Source organism: Pristiophorus japonicus, chromosome 4 (assembly GCF_044704955.1).
Source record: "Pristiophorus japonicus isolate sPriJap1 chromosome 4, sPriJap1.hap1, whole genome shotgun sequence".
NCBI classification, from domain to species: Eukaryota; Metazoa; Chordata; class Chondrichthyes; family Pristiophoridae; genus Pristiophorus; species Pristiophorus japonicus.
In genome coordinates this window covers 153,473,211-153,495,426 of record NC_091980.1, presented here as the reverse complement: position 1 = coordinate 153,495,426, position 22,216 = coordinate 153,473,211, and the positions used below count along the sequence as shown (strand labels likewise).

The window sequence follows — 22,216 nt, the reverse complement described above, 5'->3', positions numbered from 1 at the left end:
GCAAAACTGCCCAGGTATGTCCTGTCTACAAAAAGCAGGACAAATCCAATCCGGCCAGTTACCACCCCATCAGTCTACTCTCAATTATCAGCAAAGTGATGGAAGATGTCGTCGACAGTGCTATCAAGAGGCACTTACTCACCAATAACCTGCTCACCGATGCTCAGTTTGGGTTCTGCCAGGACCACTCAGCTCCAGACCTCATTGCTGCCTTGGTCCAAACATGGACAAAAGAGCTGAATTCAGAGGTGACGTGAGGTGAGAGTGACTGCCCTTGACATCAAGGAAGCATTTGACCGAGTGTGGCACCAAGGAGCCCCAGTAAAATTGAAGTTAATGGGAATCAGGGAGAAAACTCTCCACTGGCTGGCACAAAGGAAGATGGTTGTGGTGGTTGGAGGCCAATCATCACAGCCCCAGAACATAGCTGCAGGAGTTCCTCAGGGCAGTGTCCTAGGCCCAACCACCTTCAGCTGCTTCATCAATGACCTTTCCTCAATCATAAGGTCAGAAGTGGGGATGTTCGCTGATGATTGCACAGTGTTCCGTTCCATTCGCAACTCCTTAGATAATGAAGCAGTCCATGCCTGCCTGCAGCAAGACCTGAACGACATTCAGACTTGGGCTGGTTTGTGGCAAGTAACATTCGCACCACATAAGTGCCAGGCACTGACCATCTCTAACAGGCGAGCATCTAACCACTGCCCCTTGACAATCAACAGCATTACCATTGTCGAATCCCCCACCACCAACATCCTGGGGGTCACCATTGACCAGAAACTTAACTGGACCAGCCACATAAATACTGCAGCAACAAGAGCGGGTCAGAGGCTGGTTATTCTGTGGTGAGTGTCTCACCTCCTGATTCCCAAAGCCTTTCCACCATCTGCAAGGCACAAGTCAGGAGTGTGATGGAATAGTCCCCATTTGCCTGGATGAGTGCAGCTCCAGCAACTTAAGAAGCTTGTCACCATCCAGGACAAAACAACCTGTTTGATTGGCACCCCATCCACCACCTTAACATTCACTCCCTCCACCACCGGCGCACTGTGGCTGCAGTGTGTACCATCTATAAAATGCACTGCAGCAACTCGGCAAGGCTTCTTCGGCAGCACCTCCCAAACCCGTGACCTCTACCACCTAGAAGATCAAGGGCAGCAGGTGCATGGGAACATCACCATCTGCAAGTTCCCCTCCAAGTCACACACCATCCTGACTTGGAAATATATCTGCCGTTCCTTCATTGTTGCTGGGTTAAAATCCTGGAACTCCCTCCCTAACAGCACTGTGGGAGGATCTTCACCACACGGACTGCAGCGGTTCAAGAAGGCAGCTCACCACCACCTTCTCAAGGGCAATTAGGGATGGGCAATAAATGCTGGCCTTGCCAGCGAAGCCCATATCATAGAATAAATAATTTAAAAAGAATATGTGGATTGGCTCGGTGTAGGGCAATGCAGTTCCATGAGATCTAGATATGATCTGCTACCTCATTTAGATGGATGTTGGTCACAGTGTCAAAGACTATTGAATGATGGGGTGTGTTATAGCCCAGCCTGATCCCGTTCTCACCTAACATTCACACAAGTTCCACCAGGTGTCATGGGACAGTGAATCTGGCTGAGTTATTCTGCCCTGATTGAGCGAGCTCACACAGCACAGGCCAAGGATTGAGCCTGTCGGCTTCTGCTCGGTAAGGCTCTGTATGTCAGCAAGATTTATTCAGCAGCCTTCAGGTGAGCTCTGAAATAAAATACCTTTCAAAATGATGCACTGAAAAATTCTCCTGGGCGATAGCTTTGACATGTACACAGTCTACCTTCACTTCAGATTATCTGTTAATTTGAATTGCAATCATGCAAAAGCCATCTGTTATTGAAAAGACTTTGAAATGTTTTCCATAATTTGAGCTCCTCAATTTAAATTACCGCTTAATTCAAATTCGCACTCCGACCAGTGAAATCTGCTGAATTCCAAATTAATCTGGGTTCAAGCAGCTAGCCAATTTCACCATGCTGGTATTCAGCGAAGGACATGGAACAGATCCAGCTTTAATTTATGGATCTGCTCCTTCAAAAATCACCACCCAGCCAAGTCCAGGTAAGCAGGGCAGCAAATTCTCACAGAAAGCATCGACAACTTGGCACATGAAAAGACTTCTAAGATTTCTGCTCTTCTCCTTTAAGACGCTCCTTAAAACCTACCTCTTTGACCAAGCTTTTGGTCATATGTCCAAATATCTCTATGTGGCACAGTGTGAACTTATGTTTGATAATGTTTCTGTGAAGCGCCTCAGGACATTTTACAATGTTAAAGGTGCTGTATAAATGCAAGTTGTTGATTGCTGAGGAGGTGGGTGACGAGTAAGCAAGATGTCCCAATGGAACCTTTCTTTGTGTTAAATGCGTGGGACAAGTGGGAGCAAAATGCTGAGTATTCTGTAAAATGGTCCAACGTAGCATTGCACAGCTTGTAGAGTGCTCCAGTTTCAATCACGTTACTGTGTAATGGTGCATCTTAATGTTTGTTAGCTTGGCTCAATGGGTAGCACACTCGCCTCTGAGTCAGAAGGTTGTGGATTCAAGTCCCACTCCAGAGACTTGAGCACATAAATCTAGACTGACACTCCAGTCGGAGGTGCCATCTTTCAGATGCGATGTTAAACAGAGGTTCCGTCTGCCCTCTCAGGTGATGTAAAAGATTCCACAGCACGACTCGAAGAGAAGCAGGGGAGTTCTTCCGGTGTCCTGGGACAACATTTATCCCTCAACCAGCACCACTAAAACAGATTAACTGGTCATTATCTCAGCTTGCTGTGCGCACATTGCCTGCCGCGTTTCCTACCTTACAACAGTGACTACACTTCGAAAGTGGTTGTAAAGCGCTTTGTGACATTCTGAGGGTGTGAAAGGTGCTTTAGAAATCACTTCTAAAAGTCTTCCTTTCTTTCTCTCGGTATTGTTTGATGCACTGTTTCATTAACATTGGCTAATTTAAAAGACTGGGTATTGCAAAATTTTAATAAGCATAAAAAAAAAGAAAGACTTGCATTTCTATACTGACTTTCACAACCACCGGATGTCTTTACAGCCAATGAAGTACCTTGGGCGTGTAGTTACTGTTGTGATGTGGGAAATTTGGCAGCCAACCTGCGCACAGCAAACTCCGATAAACAGTGATGTGATAATGACCAGATAATGTGTTTTTGTTATGTAATTGAGGGATAAATATTGGACAGGTCACTGGGATAACTCCCTTGCTTTACTTTGAAATAGTGCCATGGGATCTTTTACGTCCACCTGAGAGAGCAGACGGGGCCTCGGTTTAACGCCTCATCCTGGGGGTAACATATTAGCAAGGATAGAGGATTGGCTAACTAACAGAAATCAGAGAGTCGGGATAAACGGGTCATTTTCCGGTTGGCAAACAGTAATTTCGCAGGGATCGGTGCTGGGGCCTCAACTATTTACAATCTATATTAATGACTTGAATGACTGGACTGAGTGTAATGTAGCCAAGTTTGCTGATGATACAAAGATGGGTGGGAAAGCAATGTGTGAGGAGGACACAAGAAATCTGCAAAGGGATATAGACAGGCTAAGTGAGTGGGCAAAAATTTGGCAGGTGGAGTATAATGTAGGAAAATGTGAAGTTATTCACTTTGGCAGAAAAAATAGAAAAACAAATTATAATTTAAATGGAGAAAAGTTGCAAAGTGTTGCAGTACAGAGGAACCTGGGGGTCCTTGTGCATGAAACACAAAAAGTTAGTATGCAGGTACAGCAAGTAATCAGGAAGGCCAATGGAATATTGGCCTTTGTTGCAAGGGGGATAGAGTATAAAAGCAGAGAAGTCCTGCTATAACTGTACAGGGTATTGGTGAGGCCACACCTGGAGTGCTGCGTACAGTTTTGGTCTCCGTATTTAAGGAAGAATATACTTGCATTGGAGGCTGTTCAGAGAAGGTTCACTAGGTTGATTCCGGGGATGAGAGGGTTGACTTATGAAGATAGGTTGAGTAGGTTGGGCCTATACTCATTGAAGTTCAGAAAAATGAGAGGTGATCTTTGATATGTCCTTACTATACAGTATAAATGCACATGAGGCCCATACTTGAGAGAAGGTCACTCTGTGACCAGTTACCTTTATTACCAAGACCTCAAGTGATGAAGGTGGGTGGAGCTTCCCCTTTTATACCTGAACGTCCAGGTTAGGAGTGTCTCCCACAAGTTCACCCCGTTGTGGTCAATGTTCTCAAGGTGTACAACTTAGGTCAGCTTATACATGGGTTACAATGATAGTTGAATACATGACAATCTTATCGAAACATATAAGATAATGAGGGGGCTCGACAAGGTGGATGCGGAGAGGATATTTCCACTCATAGGGGAAACTAAAACTAGGGGACATAGTCTTAGAATAAGGGGCTTCCCATTTAAAACTGAGATGAGGAGGAATTTCTTCTCTGAGGGTTGTAAATCTGTGGAATTCTCTGCCCCAGAGAGCTGTGGAGGCTGGGTTATTGAATATATTTAAGTGGAGATCGACAGATTTTTTGAGCGATAAGGGAGTAAAGGGTTATGGGAAGCAGGCAGGGAAGTGGAGCTGAGTCCATGATCAGATCAGCCATGATTTTATTAAATGTCGGAGCAGGCTCGAGGAGCCAAATGACCTACACCTGCTCCTATTTCTAGGTTCTTATCTGAAAGACAGCACCTCCGATACTAAAATTAACAGGAGCGAACTTCACTGTTATTTGCAGGGGAGGAATTCTATTTTAAAGTGCACTTCATTTATTTGTAGGTGGGCCCTAATGTTAGTCCTGAAGGAGGAGAAGGGGAAAGAGTTGATTGGCACAGCAGATGTCAAGTCATTTCTCCAGAAGTGCCAGGACACGACAGCCCTGCTGCAGGAGAAGCTCACCCTGCTCTCTGTTACTGAGACCAGCAGCAGCATGAAGGCTGTGGACGATGCGAGGCGCAAGCAATTCATGTCTGACCGGGAGATCCAGGCACTGGAAACCAGAATCGAATACCTGACCAAAATGGCTGACTCGTATGTATCTGTTAATGACTATCATAGGCTGCATCGTGATGGTTTTGTGCATGGTTTTTTTCTCCAGCTTGTTTTTGCACTCATCCAGGAGAGGGATGTTCGTGTTGCAGAATATAATGCTGAGAGATTCAGGCACTCAGTGTTAGCATCAGGTACAGCTCAGGTTCGATACAGAGTAAAGTTCCCTCTACACCGTCCCATCAAACACTCCCAGGGCAGGTACTTCTCGGGTTAGATACAGAGTAAAGCTCCCTCTACACTGTCCCATCAAACGCTCCTCGGGCAGATATAGCACGGGATTAATACAGAGTAACGCTACCTCTACATTGTCTCATCAAACACTCCCAGGGCAGGTACTTCTCGGGTTAGATACAGAGTAAAGCTCCCTCTACACTGTCCCATCAAACGCTCCTCGGGCAGATATAGCACGGGATTAATACAGAGTAACGCTACCTCTACATTGTCTCATCAAACACTCCCAGGGCAGGTACAATTCAGGTTAGATACAGAGTAAAGCTCCCCCTACACCGTCCCATCAAACACTCCCAGGGCAGGTACAGCACGGGTTAGATACAGAGTAAAGCTCCCTCTACACTGTCCCATCAAACACTCCCAGGGCAGGTACAGCACGGGTTAGATACAGAGTAAAGCTCCCTCTACACTGTCCCATCAAACACTCCCAGGGCAGGTACAGCACGGGTTAGATACAGAGTAAAGCTCCCTCTACACTGTCCCATCAAACACTCCCAGGGCAGGTACAATTCAGGTTAGATACAGAGTAAAGCTCCCTCTACACTGTCCCATCAAACACTCCCAGGGCAGGTACAATTCAGGTTAGATACAGAGTAAAGCTCCCCCTACACCGTCCCATCAAACACTCCCAGGGCAGGTACAATTCAGGTTAGATACAGAGTAAAGCTCCCCCTACACCGTCCCATCAAACACTCCCAGGGCAGGTACAATTCAGGTTAGATACAGAGTAAAGCTCCCCCTACACCGTCCCATCAAACACTCCCAGGGCAGGTACAATTCAGGTTAGATACAAAGTAAAGCTCCCCCTACACCGTCGCATCATACACTCCCAAAGTAGCATGTGGTTCATCCAGGGCTCAAACCTCAGTGTTAGTGTCAAGATCTGAATAACAGTAGTATCCCACCGCATGGCACTCAGTTTGAGGCCCATCCTACAGTTTGTAATATCGTGATGTCAGTTAGTGCACAGTGTTGGAACTCAGTACCCGCTGTTCTCTATCTCTCTCTCTCCACAGATGCTGCCTGACCTGTTGAGTATTTTCAGCATTTTCTGTTTTTACTTCAGCATCCGCAGTATTTTGCTTTTGTTTTATGTCCTCTGTCTAATGACGTGCATCATTTCAGAATCCAGGACACAAATCCTGCAGAGAGTGCTGCGATCATGGTGCAGGTGCGTGAGATGGAGGCGGTGTTGCAGAGGGTGAAGACTCAGGCCTCAAGGAGGAAACAGCATCTGACCGACGCGTACAACCAGCAGCTGTACAACCAGGAGAGCAAAGAGCTGCTCCTGTGGGCCAGCACCATGAAGGACAAGCTGGACAGCAAGGAGATGGGATTTGACGTGGGCTCAGCTGAGAATCTTCTGAAGGAACATGGTGATCTGCTGTTGGAGATCAACGCACAGAAAATCAAGTAAGCAACACCCCAGTGAGGAGCAATCTCAGCTACCGCTGGGGCGACAGTGCAGGATGGGCCTGTACCTGAAGAGCAAAAGACCTGTTAATGTGTAGACCCAAAGTTAGAGCTGGAAGTTAGACCAAAACCAGGGCGGGAGGTGTGAGAGGGCAAGGTGGAGAACAACAAGTACGTCAGGTATACACACATTGTCACATGCACGCTTCTGAACTCTCTCTAACAACGTCTATCTATATTGTAGCTCTTCAATCCTCAGTTCCACATTCTCCCTTCAGGTATCAGGGACCAGAATACTTGGATGCCTCTGCCCCTTCAGAACTGATGATTTCAAGCTCTGACTCCAATCATTTTCTGTTGTCCCTTCCCTAACTCGCAGCACATCTCATTCGCCCAGCACCCCTGTGTCTGCTGACCTACATTAGCTCCCGGTCCGGCAACACCTCGATTATAAAATTCCCAACCTTGTTTTCAAATCCCTCCATGGCCTCATCCCTCCCAACCTCTGTAATCTCCTACAGCCTTCCGAGAGCGCTGTGTTCCTCCAATTCTAGCCTCTTGCCCATCCCTGGTTTTAATCGCTCCACCCTTGGCGACCAACTGTCTGGGCCCTAGGAATTCCCTCCCTGAACCTTTTCACCTCTCAACCTCTCTCTTTCACCAAGCTGTCAAAATATCTCCTTATATGGCTCAGTGTCAACTTTTATCAGCTAGCGCTCATGTGAAGCGCCTTGGGACAGTTTACTATGTTAAAGGCACTTTATAAGTGCAAGTTGTTGTTGCCCAGTCCCACTGCACCTCCATTCTTCACCAAGACAGCTTGCGAACCCTCCATCCACCACCACCTTCCTCCGTCTGCCTCTTCTCACCTTGAACAGCTTCTCTTTAACTACACTCACTTCCTCCAGATAAAAGGTGTTGCTATTGGAACCCCAAAGGCCGTGGCTCTTTTTGAAGGTAATGTGGAGTGTTCTTTGTTTCAGGACCCGCTCTATGACCTCATCCTCGGCCTGTGTAGTTGCTGCTTCTAATCTCCACCATCCCTCACCTTCACATATCCGTCTCTGACTCATCCCTCCCCTTTCTGCACACCTCCCTCTCTGTCTCTGCTGATGGGCTTTCCACAGACATTTATTACAAGCCCACAGACCCCACAATTGCCTGTATTATCCTTCTTCCCACCCTGTTTCCTGTAAGACTCTATCCCTTTCTCCTAGTTTCTCTGTCACATTTGCTCTGATTTTTCAATTTTTCCCACCAAACCTCTGAAATGTCGTCTTCATTTCCTGCTTCTATGGTCCATTCCCTCTCCCTTCCCTCCCAGTGAAGATTATCACCACCCCACGCCCCCTCTCCCACCCACTCCGTTCTCTCCTTCTACCTCACTAGTCACTGCATTTGGCAGCTCATCCTTCACCGTTACCTCCAACATTATCCCACCCCATGTACGTCTTCCTTTCCCCATCCCCCTCTGCTTTCCACAGTGACTCTTCTCTTCAGTATACGCTTCGTCATTCATTCATCACCCTGGCCCTTTCCTGTCCTTTCCATTCATCTTCTCCTACACCCCTGTCCAGGGTACCAGACACCCACTCTGTGTGAGATAATTCACGTGTATTTCCTTGAATCTCGTGTACTGTAGTCTCTGTTCACGGTCCTGTTTCCATAGGCAACCACAGCTCTGAATATCTCCACTCTGTCTGGATGCGGGAACCTGACCCGACAGCCCTCCACCCCCCCTCCCCCCCTCCGCTCCGTGACCCAAAACAAGAAGCACCAGAGAAATGATGGGCCAAATGGCCTCCTTCCCTGCTGCACCAAACGTTCGATGGCTAGCACCATGGGTTAGCACCAGGGATTCCTTGCTCACTGAGCTACTGAGCAGTGAGCCATAGCAGGCACAGCATGAGGGCAGGGAGAATGCCCCCAGATCGCTCTGTTGCAGCATCTGGTTATAATGAACTCTTAAGAGGTCAGAGGGAAAGTTACCAGGCTGGGGAGAAAGAGTGAATCATAGATTCATAGAAAATTAACGACACAGAAGTAGACCATTCGGCCCATTGTGTCCGTGGAGGCCAACAAAGAACTACCCAGCCTCGTCCCACTTTCCAGCTCTTGGTCTGTAGCCCTGTAGGTTACGGCACTTTAAGTGCACATCCAAGTACTTTTTAAATGTGGTGAGGGTTTCTGCCTCTGCCACCCTTTCAGGCAGTGAGTTCCAGACCCCCAACACCCTCTGGGTGAAGAAATTTCCCCTCAAATCCCCTCTAAACCTCCCCCCAATTACTTTAAATCTATGTCCCTGGTTGTTGACCCCTCTGCTCAGGGGAATAGGTCCTTCCTATCCACTCCATCTAGGCCCCTCATAATTTTATACACCTCAATTAAATCTCCCCTCAGCCTCCTCTGTTCCAAGGAAAACAAACCCAGCCTATCCAATCTTTCCTCATAGCTGAAGTTTTCCAGTCCTGGCAACATCCTCGTAAATCTCCTCTGTACCCTCTCTAGTGCAATCACATCTTTCCTGTAATGTGGTGACCAGAACTGCACACAGTACTCTAGCTGCGGCCTAACCAATGTTTTATACAGTTCAAGCATAACCTCCCTGCTCTTGTATTCTTGCATTATAGAATGGGGGCGGTGGTGTGGCTGGCCAGCCTGGGGTTTATAATCGGCTGTGGGTAGGAAGTGTTGGCTGGAGTTAAAGTGCATCTTTTGTTTGTGATAGGTTCAAGGAGCTGAATGAGCTGGGGAATCGAGTGCTAAAGACAAGCTGTACCGGTGATGTTGAACAAATGATGCAGAAAATGATGGACATGCAGGCAAAGCTGGAGGATGTGTGGAAGGAACGCAATGCGAAGCTGCAGGAAGGACTCAAGCTGCAGCAGTTTAACCGGGAGGCAGATCGCATTGAGGCCACACTGTCTGGCCACGAAGCCTTCCTGAAGATCGACGATCTTGGGGTAACGTCCATTGTTCTGCACTTTCTGCTTTTTACACAATAGACCTCCAGCTGCACAGTCTATGGGCCTGGCGAGCCCGACATTGTGCATCATGTGGGAAACTGGGAGGCTATCCATTTTGGTAGGAAAAATAAAAAAGCAAATTATTATTTATGTGGGGAGACATTACAAAATGCTGCAGTACAGAGGGACCTGGAGGTCCTTGTACATGAAACACAAAAAGTTAGTGTGCAGGTACAGCAAGTAATCAGGAAGGCAAATGGAATGTTGGCCTTTATTGCAAGGGGGGTGGAGTATAAAAGTAGGGAAGTCCTGCTGCAATGGTACAGGGTATTGGTGAGGCCACACCTGGAGTACTGCGTACAGTTTTGGTCTCCTTATTTAAGGAGGGATATACTTGCATTGGAGGCAGTTCAGAGGAAGTTCATGAGGTTGATACCTGGGATGAAGGGGTTGTCTTATGAAGAAAGGTTGAGCAGGTTGGGCCTGTACACTTTGGAGTTTAGAAGAATGCGAGGTGATCTTATTGAAACGTATAAGATTTTGCAGGGACTGGACATGGTAGATGTGGCGAGGATGTTTTCCCTCATGGGGGAATCTAGAACTGCGGGCATAGTTTCAAAATAAGGAGTCACCCATTTACAACAGAAATGAGGAGGAATTTCTTCTCTCAGGGTCATGAATCTTTGGAATTCTCTGCCCCAGAGAGCTGTAGACGCTGGGTCATTGAATATATTTAAGGTGGAGATAGACAGATTTTTGAGCAATAAGGGAGTCAAGGGTTATGGGGAGCGGGCGGAGAAGTGGAGTTGAGGTCAGGATCAGATCAGCCATGATCTTATTGAATGACGGAGCAGGCTCAAGGGGCCAAATAGCCTACTCTTATGTTCTTATGTGGACTGGGCTCATACGGACTTTCCTTGAGAGTGTTTGAGCTGCTCAGTGTGAGGAGTGAGGATTTTCTCCTGCTAATGGCTGCTAGTGTTAGCACTGAACGCTGTATGTCCAGGTATAGCACAGGAGGGGACTGGATGGAGCAGTGCCCATTCATCCTTGGGACCTAGGTCCAGCACGAACTGCTGGTGTGCAAGTTTCCTTTCTCTGCTGACTGTAAGATTCCTGTGTGGACCGGGTTTAGGGTGCGGTAGCCTAGTTATCATACAGGACTCGTAACCCAGAGGTTCTGAGTTCAAATCCCACCATGGCAATAAATCTCATAATTTGCAGACTGATGGTATGAAAGTTGCCGGATTGTAAAAACCCAACCGATTCACTAATGTCCTCCCAGGTAAAGGAACCTGCCACTCTGACCTGGTCTGAACTACACACTACTCCAGTCCCACACGACTTGGTTGACTTTTAATGCCTTCAGGACCACAAGCGATGGACAATAAATAAACATTCCAAGAACAAGCCGAGTCGGGCTAAAATCAAATTAAAAATGTTTATTTTTAATTCGTTCATAGGATGTGGGCGTTGCTGGCAAGGTCAGAATTTATTGCCCATCCCTAATTGTCCTTGAGAAGTTGGTGGTGAGTTGCCGCCTTGAACCGCTGCAGTCCGTGTGATGAAGGTACCTCCACGTGCTGTTTGGGAGGGAGTTCTAGGATTTTGACCCAGCGACGCTGAAGAAACGGCAATATATTTCCAAGCCAGGATAGTGTGTGATTTGAAGGGGAACTTGGAGTTTATTGAGGGATAAATATTGGCCAGGACACCAGGGAGAACTCCCCTGCTCTTCATTAAAATAGTGTCATGGGATGTTTTAGGTCCACCTGAGAGAGCAGACGGGGCTTCGGTTTAAAGTCTCGTCGAGTGCTGGTCTGGATTATGTGTTCAAGTCTCAAGTGGGAGTTGAGTACACAACCTTCTGACTCTGGGGTGAGAGAGGTACCACTGAGCTATGCTGACACAATTCAAAGGAGACATTGAAGTGAGATGAGGCTGTGAGTCTGAGCCCCGAGAGCTGTAACAGTTTGAATTGTTTTTAAAGGACACCGTGGACTCTGTGAGCAGCCTGCTGAAGAGACAGGAAGACTTTGAGAATGTGCTGAAACTAACTGACCAGAGGATTCGAGGGATCCAGGACAGAGCCTCCAGACTCTCCCAGAACAGCAACTGCACCAACAGAACGTACGTATCAACAGCTTAGCCGCTGACTTGGAACTGCCCATATCTGTATTAGGTCAAATACGCATGCTGAAGTCTGTAAGCTCATTGCCATTGTCGTCAACGCAACTTCATTGAAAAGACACAGGGACAGCTAGTGGCCAACCTCCAAACTTGTCTGAGCCTTAATTCTGCTCACTCTGGCCCTGATGTATAATTGCTATCATCATCATCATCATCATAGACAGTCCCTCGAAATCAAGGCAGTCTTGTTTCCACTCTAAAAGTGAGTTCTTAGGTGACTGAACAGTCCAATATGGGAACCACAGTCTCTGTCACAGGTGGGACAGACAGTCGTTGAGGGAAGGGGTGGGTGGGACTGATTTGCCGCACGCTCCTTCCGCTGCCTGCGCTTGGTTTCTGCATGCTCTCGGCGACGAGACTTGAGGTGCTCAGCGCCCTCCCGGATGCATCACCTCCACCTAGGGCAGTCTTTGGCCAGGGACTCCCAGGTGTCGGTGGGGATGTTGCAATTTATCAAGGAGGCTTTGAGGGTGTCCTTGAAACGTTAATTGCTATACTTTCTGAGAGACAGCTGACTTTTTTGTAAACTAATTTTTCTCCCCCCATTAGAATCATAGAATGATACCGCACCGAAGGAAGCCATTCGGCCCGTCGTGCCTGTGTTGGCTCTTTGGTAGAGCTACCCAATAATCCAAATTGTGCCACTTAGTTCCTATTTCCTCTCATTCTTCCTATCAAAATATATCACTTCACACTTCTGTGGTAAATTTAATCTATCATGTATCTGTCCATTTTACCAGTCTGTCAGTGTTCTCCTGAAGTCGGTTACTATCCTTCTCATTATTTACTCTATTTCCAAGTTTTGCATCATCTGCAAATTTTGAAATAATGCCCTATATACCAGAGCCCAGGTCATTAATATAACAAAAAGAGCAGCGGTCTGACTACTGACCCCTGGGGAATACCATTGTATACCCGCTCCAGACCTACAAACAACCGTTTGCCACTACTCTCTGCTTTCTGTCCCAGCGCCAATTTTGTATCCATGCTGCCACTGTCCCTGGGCTTTAATTATGTGGCACTTTGTCAAATGCCTTTGGAAAGTCAATATGCACAACATCAACTGCACCAGCCTCATCAACCCTCTCTGTTACTTCATCAAAGAACTCCATCAAGTTGTTAACCTGTGGAATTCCCTGCCGCAGAGAGTTGTTGATGTCAGTTCATTGGATATATTCAAGAGGGAGTTAGATATGGTCCTTAGGGCTAAGGGGATCAAGGGGTATGTAGAGAAAGCAGGAAAGGGGTACTGAGGGAATGATCAGCCATGATCTTATTGAATGGTGGTGCAGGCTCGAAGGGCCAAATGGCCTACTCCTGCACCTATTTTAACAAATCCATGCTAAATTTCATTTATTAGTCCATACTTTTCCAAATGTCACTAAATTTTTTCCCAAATTATTGTCTCTAAAGTTTCTCCACCACCAACGTCAGGCTGATGGGCCTGTAGTTACCGGGTTTATCCCTCTCCCCTTCTTTAAACAGGGATGTAACGTTTGCAATCCTCCAGTGCTCTGGCACCACCCCCATATCCAAGGAGGATTGGAAGGTTGATGCCAAAGTTTCTGCAATTTCCATCCTAACTTTTCTCAGTTTCTTAGTTTGACTTTTTCATTTTACCCAGTTTGGGCATCTGGGCTCTGCATCAGGGGATGCAGTGCTAAGGGAGGCGTAGTTCGCATGCCCGACACAAGACTCCCAAAGCAAGCGTTCTACTCAGAACTCCTACACGGCAAGCGAGCCCCAGGTGGGCAGAGGAAACATTACAGGGACAACCTCAAAGCCTCCCTGATAAAGTGTAACATCTCCACTGACACCTGGGAGTCCCTGGCCAAAGACCACCCTAAGTGGAGGAAGAGCATCCGGGAGGGCACTGAGCACCTCGAGTCTCGTCGCCGAGAGCATGCAGAAATCAAGTGCAGGCAGCGGAAGGAGCGTGCGGCAAACCAGATTCCCCACCCTCCCTTACCCTCAACAACTGTCTGTCCCACCTGTGACAGAGACTGTAATTCCCACATTGGACTGTTCAGCCACCTAAGAACTCACTTTTAGAGTGGAAGCAAGTCTTCCTCAATTCCGAGGGACTGCCTTTGATGATGATGGTGTACACCTCTCTTAGGGCGTGAGCATGGGAAACTCCCGAGCTAAAGACCGGGCTGGGAGTACTCCGAGAGACGCTGGAGGGGTGGGTGGTGGTGGGGGGGTAGGAAACCTAAAAAAAAAATCCACAAAACCCTTCCCAAAACATTGCCCACGCCACCACAACACAAATCACAAAAAAATGTAAATAAAAAACAATCACATTGACCTTAGGAGTCTATTATCAACTCTTCGCTGTCGGCATTGTTGGAGCGCCCTGATTTCCCACGAGGTCACTGCGTGGCGTGCTTCGGGGCGGATGGGTCGAGCAATAGTCCAAACTCACGCCGATGTCACAACCAGGGGCGTAGCACACCAGGTGCTGCTCTTCCAGGTGGTGCTGCTCCGCGCCGCCGCTAAACCGGACCCGAGGATCGCTGCGGGGCACTGGAGGCTGACCGCCCGGACACAACACCTCATCGCCGCCGCTCCGGGGCGAAAAACAGAATGGTGAAAGCCCGAAAATCCGCCCCTTTGGGTTCCTATTTATGTTAGCCGCTAATTTATCCTCATTGCTCCCCTTGTTCTAATATAACTGAAACCGAGCTTTATCCTTGCTGTGTCTCTTGGATCCTCTGTGTTCCACACCCCAATAAAAGCTCTATGATACCAATTTGGGTTTTACCCTTATTTTAGCTCCTGTTTTATTTTCCGATTCTTAGATTACTCTCATAGGTGATCCTGTGACCTCAAGAGTATCTTCAGTGCCTCTAACTTCCAGGTCAGCTTTTGGTAACAGGCCCAATATAACAAACAAAGACCGTTGTTAACATTCCTGATTTCACTCCTGGAATGACCCTGTGCCTCCACTGGATCTGCCTCTGACAACAACAAGTAGCAGGGATTTGCAGATCTTGTTGTACAATTCAGGTTATTAAATAGTCCTGGAACAGTAGCTGGGGCTCCTTCCACTTAAGTAACCGATTAATTTAAAACTGAGCAGTCAGCATACATAACTGAACCAACCACACAGCATTGTTTATAAAAAGAAAGACTTGCATTTATATAGCGCCTTTCATGACCACTGGACGTCTCAAAGCGCTTTACAGCCAATGAAGTACTTTTGGAGTGTAGTCACTGTTGTAATGTGGGAAACGCAGCAGCCAATCTGCGCACAGCAAGCTCCCACAAACAGCAATGTGATAATAATCAGATAATCTGGTTTTTTTTTTAATTGATTGAGGGATAAATATTGGCCAGGACACCAGGGATAACTCCCCTGCTCTTCTTCGAAATAGTGCCGTGGGATCTTTTACGTCCACCTGAGAGAGCAGATGGGGCCTCGATTTAACGTCTCATCCGAAAGACGGCTCCTCCGACAGTGCAGCACTCCCTCAGCACTGCACTGAGTCTGTCAGCCTAGATTTTTATGCTTAAGTCCCTGGAGTGGGACTTGAACCCACAACCTCCTCACTCAGAGGCGAGTGTGCTGCCCACTGAGCCACAGCTGTTTGAATTATGTGTCTTGGTTCCTCTCTCAAGCCTTGAAGACAATTGAGCAGACCTTCCAACATTTTTATAGATTTGTGCCGGGAACAGAGGGGTGAAACGGGTCTTTGGCGAAAGTGTGAACCGGGCGAGAGTGTTGGCAGCCTGTTGTGCACCGCGCCAGATGATCTTTTCGATTGAAGTAATTGAAAACGAATATTGGGCGAGATGTAAAACAGGCTGCCGATTCACCAAAGTCCATTTTCATCCCGTGGAGATTAACTGCAGCTGGCTTTCAGACTCCTTGGATGAAATTCTCAGAGACTCTGAGCCACGGGCAGTGTCTCACCAGCACCGGGCGCCTTATCAGACGATCAAAACCCCTGATTTCCCATCCATTGATTTTGCCCTTTATGTTTTGTGACTGGATTTAAAGTGATTGCCATCAAGGCAAAACTAGGCTGGTCCTGATGATAGTCCTCCGGTCATCCTTGGGCTGCACACCTGTTAACTTATCCCAACAGCATGTGGTCTCCTCAAGTCTTTCTTACTTCCAGTCCCACTTTCCTCACTGGAGCTTTCCTCATGTTTGCACTGTCTGTAAGAAAGCTGATCCTTCTTGTATCTCGAGCTACATTAGTTCTCCCTGACGTTATGGGAAGCTGCTGTTAACTCTTTAATTAACCATCATGTTGGAAGTTCCAGCCTAACCCATGATGGGCTGTCTTCTATGTAGCATGATCAATGCATTGGCGATCTTGTCTGGAGCTCCACACTTCTACATCTCCTTCATTTCGCATTCTCTTGTAGACCTTTGCTGGCAGCGTGCAGATCTGCAGCATACCATGCCAAGAACTTGCACTTCTCAGCAGTATGTTGTCTGCCGCAACAGTGACTACACTTCAAGAGTGCTTCATTGGCTGTAAAGTACTTTGTTACATCCTGCGGTCGTGAAAGGCGCTATATAAATGCAAGTCTTTTTTCCCCATTTTTCTGCTGGGGTATGTTGTGAGAAAGAAAGACCTTGCATTTATTCAGCACCTTTTATATCCTCAGGATCTCCCAAGTTAATGCAGAGCCAATAAATGACTGTGGCAGTGTAGTCACTGCTGTCATGGAGGCAAACTCAGCAAGCACCTTGAGTGAGCCATGAGGTGGACGACCGGTTACTCTGTTCTGGTGGTGTAACGTGAGCTCTGAATTGTGCAGGTCGTGTTCTGCGCTGTTTAGCCGCAGCTGTGTATAATTTTTTTTTTATCTCTAGGATACAGAAGAGGGTGAATCTGATCAGGGACAAATGGAGTGACCTGAACCGGAGCAGTGCCCATCGGAGGAACAAGCTGTCACAGTCCCAGAAACTCCAGGTCTGGATTACGCTGGCAGGTTGATGGTTTTACTCATAATCAAGAATGAAGTTGCGTTTATGCAGTGAGTTTCAGACCATCAGGATGTCCCTAAGCACTTCACCGTCAACAGATTACTGCTTTTTTGAAGTGTAGTGACTGTTATTATGTAAGTAAAGCCAGCAGTCAGTTTGGTGGAGAGCTGTGTGAAACTAACAGCGCAGTGTGCAGCATCAGTGAGGAAAGTGAATGGGATCTCGAGATACAGCACAAATCTCAGGATTGGATAATGAGTCTGTACAAGGCACAGTTATGGCCACACCTGGAGTACTGGGTACAATCTGGGTACTGATACTCACAGCTGGAGTACTGGGTACAATCTGGGTACTGAAACTCACACCTGGAGTACTGGATACAATCTGGGTACTGATACTCACACCTGGAGTACTGGGCACAATCTGGGTACTGATACTCACACCTGGAGTACTGGGCACAATCTGGGTACTGATACTCACACTTGGAGTACTGGGTACAATCTGGGTACTGATACTCACACCTGGAGTACTGGGTACAATCTGGGTACTGATACTCACACCTGGAGTACTGGGCACAATCTGGGTACTGATACTCACACCTGGAGTACTGGGTACAATCTGGGTACTGATACTCACACCTGGAGTACTGGGTACAATCTGGGAACTGATACTCACACCTGGAGTACTGGGTACAATCTGGGTACTAATACTCACACCTGGAGTACTGTGCACAATCTGGGCACTGATACTCGCACCTGGAGTACTGGGTACAATCTGGGTACTGATACTCACACCTGGGGTACTGGGCACAATCTGGGTACTGACACTCACACCTGGAGTACTGGGTACAATCTGGGTAGTGATACTCACACCTGGAGTACTGGGTACAATCTGGGTACTGATACTCACACGTGTAGTACTGGGTACAATCTGGGTACTGATACTCACACCTGGAGTACTGGGCTCAATCTGGGTACTGATACTCACACCTGGAGTACTGGGCACAATCTGGGTACTGATACACCTGGAGTACTGGGCACAATCTGGGTACTGATACTCACACCTGGAGTACTGGGCACAATCTGGGTACTGATACTCACACCTGGAGTACTGGGTACAATCTGGGTACTGATACTCACAGCTGGAGTACTGGGCACAATCTGGGTACTGATACTCACATTTGGAGTACTGGGTACAATCTGGGTACTGATACACCTGGAGTACTGGGTATAATTTGGGTACTGATACTCACACCTGGAGTACTGGGTACAATCTGGGTACTGATACTCACACCTGGAGTACTGGGTACAATTTGGGCACTGATACTCGCACCTGGAGTACTGGGTACAATCTGGGTACTGATACTCACACCTGGACTACTGGGCACAATCTGGGTATTGATACTCACACCTGGAGTACTGGGTACAATCTGGGTACTGATACTCACACCTGGAGTACTGGGCACAATCTGGGTACTGATACTCACACCTGGAGTACTGGGTACAATCTGGGTACTGATAATCACACCTGGAGTACTGGGCACAATCTGGGTACTGATACTCACACCTGGAGTACTGGGTACAATCTGGGCATTGATACTCACACCTGGAGTACTGGGCACAATCTGGGTACTGATACTCACACCTGGAGTACTGGGTACAATCTGAGTACTGATACTCACACCTGGAGTACTGGGTACAATCTGGGCATTGATACTCACACCTGGTGTACTGGGCACAATCTGGGTACTGATACTCACACCTGGAGTACTGGGCTCAATCTGGTACTGATACTCACACCTGGAGTACTGGGCACAATCTGGGTACTGATACTCACACCTGGAGTACTGGGCACAATCTGGGTACTGATACTCACACCTGGAGTACTGGGTACATTCTGGGTACTGATACTCACACCTGGAGTACTGGGCACAATCTGGGTACTGATACTCACACCTGGAGTACTGGGTACAATCTGGGTACTGATACACCTGGAGTACTGGGTACAATCTGGGTACTGATACTCACACCTGGAGTACTGGGCACAATCTGGGTACTGATACTCACACCTGGAGTACTGGGTACAATCTGGGTACTGATACTCACACCTGGAATACTGGGTACAATCTGGGTACTGATACGCACACCTGGACTACTGGGTGCAATCTGGGCACTGATACTCGCACCTGGAGTACTGGGTACAATCTGGGTACTGATACTCACACCTGGAGTACTGGGCACAATCTGGGTATTGATACACACACCTGGAGTACTGGGTACAATCTGGGTACTGATATTCACACCTGGAGTACTGCATACAATCTGGGTACTGATACTCACACCTGGAGTACCGGGTACAATCTGGGTACTGATACTCACACCTGGATTACTGGGTACAATCTGGGTATTGATACTCACACCTGGAGTACTGGGCACAATCTTGGCACTGATACTCACATCTGATGTACTGGGTACAATCTGGGTACTGATACTCACACCTGGAGTACTGGGCACAATCTGGGTACTGATACTCACACCTGGAGTACTGGGCACAATCTTGGCACTGATACTCACATCTGATGTACTGGGTACAATCTGGGTACTGATACTCACACCTGGAGTACTGGGTACAATCTGGGTACTGATACTCACACCTGGAGTACTGGGTACAACCTGGGTACTGATACTCACACCTGGAGTACTGGGTACAATCTTAGTACTGATACTCACACCTGGAGTACTGGGTACAATCTGGGTACTGATACTCACACCTGGAGTACTGGGTACAATCTGGGTACTGATACTCACATCTGGAGTACTGGGTACAAGCTGGGTACTGATACTCACACCTGGAGTACTGGGTACAATCTGGGTATTGATACTCACACCTGGAGTACTGGGTACAATCTGGGTACTGATACTCACACCTGGAGTACTGTGTACAATCTGGTTATTGATACTCACACCTGGAGTACTGGACACAATGTGGGTAATGATACTCACACCTGGAGTACTGGGTACAATCTGGGTACTGATACTCACACCTGGAGTACTGGGTACAATCTGGGTACTGATACTCACACCTGGAGTACTGGGTACAATCTGGGTACTGATACTTACACCTGGAGTACTGGGCACAATCTGGGTACTGATACTCACACCTGGAGTACTGGGTACAATCTGGGTACTGATACTCACACCTGGAGTACTGGGCACAATCTGGGTACTGATACTCACACTTGGAGTACTGGGTACAATCTGGGTACTGATACTCACACCTGGAGTACTGGGTACAATCTGGGTACTGATACTCACACCAGGAGTACTGGGCACAATCTGGGTACTGATACTCACACCTGGAGTACTGGGTACAATCTGGGTACTGATACTCACATCTGGAGTATTGGGTACAATCTGGGTACTGATACTCACACCTGGAGTACTGGGTACAAGCTGGGTACTGATACTCACACATGGAGTACTGGGTACAATCTGGGTATTGATACTCACACCTGGAGTACTGGGTACAATCTGGGTACTGATAATCACACCTGGAGTACTGTGTACAATCTGGTTATTGATACTCACACCTGGAGTACTGGGCACAGTGTGGGTACTGATACTCACAACTGGAGTACTGGGCACAATCTGGGTACTGATACTCACACCTGGAGTTCTGGGTACTGATACTCACACCTGGAGTACTGGGTACAATCTGGATACTGATACTCACACCTGGAGTACTGGGTACAATCTGGGTACTGATACTCACACCTGGAGTACTGGGTTCAATCTGGGTACTGATACTCACACCTGGAGTACTGGGTACAATCTGGGTACTGATACTCACACCTAGAGTACTGGGTACAATCTGGTTACTGATACTCACACCTGGAGTACTGGGTACAATCTGGGTACTGATACTCACACCTGGAGTACTGGGTACAATCTGGGTACTGATACTCACACCTGGAGTACTGGGTACAATCTGGATACTGATACTCACACCTGGAGTACTGGGTACAATCTGGGTACCGATACTCATACCTGGAGTACTGGGTACAATCTGGGTACTGATACTCACACCTGGAGTACTGGGTACAATCTGGGTACTGATACTCACACCTGGAGTACTGTGTACAATCTGGTTATTGATACTCACACCTGGAGTACTGGACACAATCTTGGCACTGATACTCACACCTGATGTACTGGGTACAATCTGGGTACTGATACTCACACCTGGAGTACTGGGTACAATCTGGGTACTGATACTCACACCTGGAGTACTGGGTACAATCTGGGTACTGATACTCACACCTGGAGTACTGGGTACAATCTGGGTACTGATATTCACACCTGGAGTACTGCATACAATCTGGGTACTGATACTCACACCTGGAGTACCGGGTACAATCTGGGTACTGATACTCACACCTGGATTACTGGGTACAATCTGGGTATTGATACTCACACCTGGAGTACTGGGCACAATCTGGGTACTGATACTCACACCTGGAGTACTGGGCACAATCTTGGCACTGATACTCACACCTGATGTACTGGGTACAATCTGGGTACTGATACTCACACCAGGAGTACTGGGTACAATCTGGGTACTGATACTCACACCTGGAGTACTGGGTACAACCTGGGTACTGATACTCACACCTGGAGTACTGGGTACAATCTTAGTACTGATACTCACACCTGGAGTACTGGGTACAATCTGGGTACTGATACTCACACCTGGAGTACTGGGTACAATCTGGGTACTGATACTCACATCTGGAGTACTGGGTACAATCTGGGTACTGATACTCACACCTGGAGTACTGGGTACAATCTGGGTATTGATACTCACACCTGGAGTACTGGGTACAATCTGGGTACTGATACTCACACCTGGAGTACTGTGTACAATCTGGTTATTGATACTCACACCTGGAGTACTGGACACAATGTGGGTAATGATACTCACACCTGGAGTACTGGGTACAATCTGGGTACTGATACTCACACCTGGAGTACTGGGTACAATCTGGGTACTGATACTCACACCTGGAGTACTGGGTACAATCTGGGTACTGATACTCACACCTGGAGTACTGGGCACAATCTGGGTACTGATACTCACACCTGGAGTACTGGGTACAATCTGGGTACTGATACTCACACCTGGAGTACTGGGCACAATCTGGGTACTGATACTCACACTTGGAGTACTGGGTACAATCTGGGTACTGATACTCACACCTGGAGTACTGGGTACAATCTGGGTACTGATACTCACACCAGGAGTACTGGGCACAATCTGGGTACTGATACTCACACCTGGAGTACTGGGTACAATCTGGGTACTGATACTCACATCTGGAGTATTGGGTACAATCTGG

The 22,216-nt window shown here is 47.5% G+C and overlaps 1 protein-coding gene across 1 annotated transcript in view; it reads left to right on the top strand.

The window, feature by feature from the left end:
• Window positions 1-22,216, top strand: part of sptbn5 (spectrin, beta, non-erythrocytic 5) — a 635,480-nt gene that overhangs the window by 172,873 nt on the left and 440,391 nt on the right. The window contains exons 18-22 of the mRNA XM_070878655.1: window positions 4,804-5,055; window positions 6,433-6,720; window positions 9,449-9,683; window positions 11,677-11,816; window positions 16,708-16,807. Coding sequence (XP_070734756.1) covers window positions 4,804-5,055; window positions 6,433-6,720; window positions 9,449-9,683; window positions 11,677-11,816; window positions 16,708-16,807 — 1,015 coding nt within the window. The remainder of the gene's footprint in view (window positions 1-4,803; window positions 5,056-6,432; window positions 6,721-9,448; window positions 9,684-11,676; window positions 11,817-16,707; window positions 16,808-22,216) is intronic.